The sequence below is a fragment of the Sinocyclocheilus grahami genome, unplaced genomic scaffold, assembly GCF_001515645.1.
Source record: "Sinocyclocheilus grahami isolate Dianchi unplaced genomic scaffold, SAMN03320097.WGS_v1.1 scaffold117.1, whole genome shotgun sequence".
Lineage (NCBI taxonomy): Eukaryota > Metazoa > Chordata > Actinopteri > Cypriniformes > Cyprinidae > Sinocyclocheilus > Sinocyclocheilus grahami.
In genome coordinates this window covers 1,687,259-1,690,251 of record NW_015505296.1, presented here as the reverse complement: position 1 = coordinate 1,690,251, position 2,993 = coordinate 1,687,259, and the positions used below count along the sequence as shown (strand labels likewise).

The 2,993-nt window shown below is 35.5% G+C and overlaps 1 protein-coding gene across 1 annotated transcript in view; it reads left to right on the top strand.

Annotated features, from left to right (window-relative positions):
• Window positions 1-582, top strand: part of LOC107589548 (protein LBH) — a 5,519-nt gene extending 4,937 nt beyond the window's left edge. Inside the window, exons 3-4 of the mRNA XM_016278031.1 lie at window positions 113-311; window positions 503-582. Coding sequence (XP_016133517.1) covers window positions 113-311; window positions 503-555 — 252 coding nt within the window. The 3' untranslated portion in view covers window positions 556-582. The remainder of the gene's footprint in view (window positions 1-112; window positions 312-502) is intronic.
• Window positions 583-2,993: the final 2,411 nt, after the last annotated feature.

Sequence of the window (2,993 nt, the reverse complement as noted above, 5' to 3'; positions counted from 1 at the left end):
GAAAGGAAAACTTGAAATCGCATCATATGACCCCTTTAAGCCAGTAAACTTACTGTAAGTGGAACATTCAGCATCTCTCTAACAGATAAAATCTATCATCATTTGTTTTCAGATTTTCCCAGACACACAGGAGCGCCACCCCAAGGTGTTCAAGCGTTTGCCCTCCATCGTAGTGGAGCCCACAGAGGGAGAGGTGGAGAGCGGAGAGTTACGTTGGCCCCCAGATGACCTGAGAAGCACAGACCCTTCCGGCCAAACACACACACCCATGTCCACTTCACAAACCCAGATATCACACAGCCAGAGTACAGGTGTGTAAGAGAATAATTCAGAAAAAATTTAATTTTTTTCTCTCATTATTGGTATTAACATTAACCCACACTACAGTGTGCAATGATCTAAAGAGGAACAAATAAATATATGCTTCCTGAAGTCTGCTTATATGTGTTTCAGTTTAGAGAAGTTCATTTAGAAATGACTTGCATGCATTTTCTCCCTTCAGAAGAAGTCAAGTGCAGCAGCCTGGAAACATCAGGGGCAGCTGAGCGTAACTGAACTTTAATAAATACGTTGTCACAAGTCTATCATTACCACAAGTCTTGGTTCTCACAAAATCTTCTCACTTCAAAACTGACACGCAACACAAGCAGCCAGTCTGGCAGGCAGGTGTGAATAAGAACAGTGCTCACAATGCTACATCTGAGCACTTTTCATAGCACATTCATGGTTTAAAAAGACACGTGAAAGTCTTTTGTACTTTTTAAGATCAAACTCTTGATACATTTTATCTGTGGAAAGTGGCTTTAACAGTCTTACATTGCCTTCAGACTTGAAGGCCTAGTTTGTTTTTCCTGATGTAGAAATTCTGGTTATAAAACTGCTGCATCAATGTACAGTATCCTCTACATTTATGTCTGAGAATATACCGAAAATGTGTAGAATCTGGATGACACAACAAAAACGAACTGTATGAGCAGTTTAAAAAATATGAATGTACAGAATATTGTTCAAAATATATGTATAAAAAACAGGGTTACACTTTATTTCGATAGTCCACTTTAGACATTCTATTAACTATAAGTAACTTTGTAACTACATGTCAACTACATGTCAACTAATTCTCGTTAATTTGCAACTACATGTCTACTAACTCTCAGAGTAGACTGTTAGGGTAGGTTTAGGGTTAGTAGAATAAGTTGACAAAGAAAGTGTTAGAAGATATTAAGCAGACAGTTTACTAATACTCTACTAACTGCTAGTTGACATGTAATTGCAAAGTTACTTACTGTTAATAGAATGTCTAAAGTGGACTATCGAAATAAAGTGTTACCAAAAACAGTTCCTGGATCTCAATTAAGAAACGTACAGTCAGTTAGCTAGTATTGCTCTATTATTTAGCTTTATTGACCAGCTGAATTATTGACCAGCTGTATTAGTTCACTTAATACATGGCTACTTATCAAATAAATGGATGTAAAATATTGATTTAACTAATTCATTAGTTTTAACTAGATTTAGCTAATTGATTTAACTAGTTCACAAAGTGATACAAATAGTTTTTGGACACTTTGCATATCCGTGTCCAATCTAGTGAGAGATGTATTGATTTGTTATTATGCCCTCCACTTTGATGTATCACAGAAGCCTGTGAATGCATATTCTAAAAAGATTACAGTGACTACTGTGAATCTTGCATTCATGTGAAAATTATTCATTACACGCTCGGCGGCTGAAAACTTTATGCGAGGAGACTCCATCCTCTCTCCACACCATCTGGCTGAGGCTTGTGAGGAATAACTGCTGCAGAACTTCAAACATGTCTGCCTGTCAGTCAGCCTGAGGACAAGGACGTCCTTATATCTCCAAGCCCTATCTGACTTTCTGCAGACTTGAAATTATCAGAGGCGTTTGTGCACACAAACAATATTTTCAAAGCACAACTGCTAGAGTCCTGCACTGGACTACAAACAGAGACTGCCTATTAGACAGCTTAATTCAACCTCTGGCTATAATTAGTCGTGTCTGCTAAGCATTGTGTACTATTACTATTTTCTTTTTTTTAGGGTTAGGAATTTAAACAGACACCTATCCTTGAGTATTATAAAACTTGTTTGAACCGTACAACAGGCATGAATGATAAACCAAATCATGCTGGGAAATACTGGGAAGGCCAACTCTGATATTGTGACTGCAAGTATTGCACGTACAGGCATAAGTCACTTCAATTGTCATGTACATTTTCACATAATATCTACTTTAACAGTAATAGTTAAGATATTGTAGTAATATTGATGTGATTCTTAAACCACTTCACAATATACATTGCACTCATCATATTTTCTTAATATCTAAACCCCCATAGTGAAACTGCTTTGATGTGTATCAATGTTTATAGTCTATATTTTGTCTACTGTATTATTTTCATAATCCTGTAACTAAAGTCTTGTGTTTGGCTTAAAAACACTTCCCATCACTGGTTCTCCATCAAGATTTTTTTAATGGCATACATTGACAGTTGTGACTTTTAGTCCTTTTTAATGAATAACTGGACATCTGGAGCATACATCTGAAAAACCCTTATAATAATTTTTTTTTAAATTTGATTTGATTTTATTAAGATTTCTGTTTAAGATTGATGCCTCGATTTCATCAATCTGGATGACACAACAAAAACGAACTGTATGAGCAGTTTAAAAAATATGAATGTACAGAATATTGTTCAAAATATATGTATAAAAAACAGGGTTACACTTTATTTCGATAGTCCACTTTAGACATTCTATTAACTATAAGTAACTTTGTAACTACATGTCAACTACATGTCAACTAATTCTCGTTAATTTGCAACTACATGTCTACTAACTCTCAGAGTAGACTGTTAGGGTAGGTTTAGGGTTAGTAGAATAAGTTGACAAAGAAAGTGTTAGAAGATATTAAGCAGACAGTTTACTAATACTCTACTAACTGCTAGTTGACATGTAATTGCAAAGTTA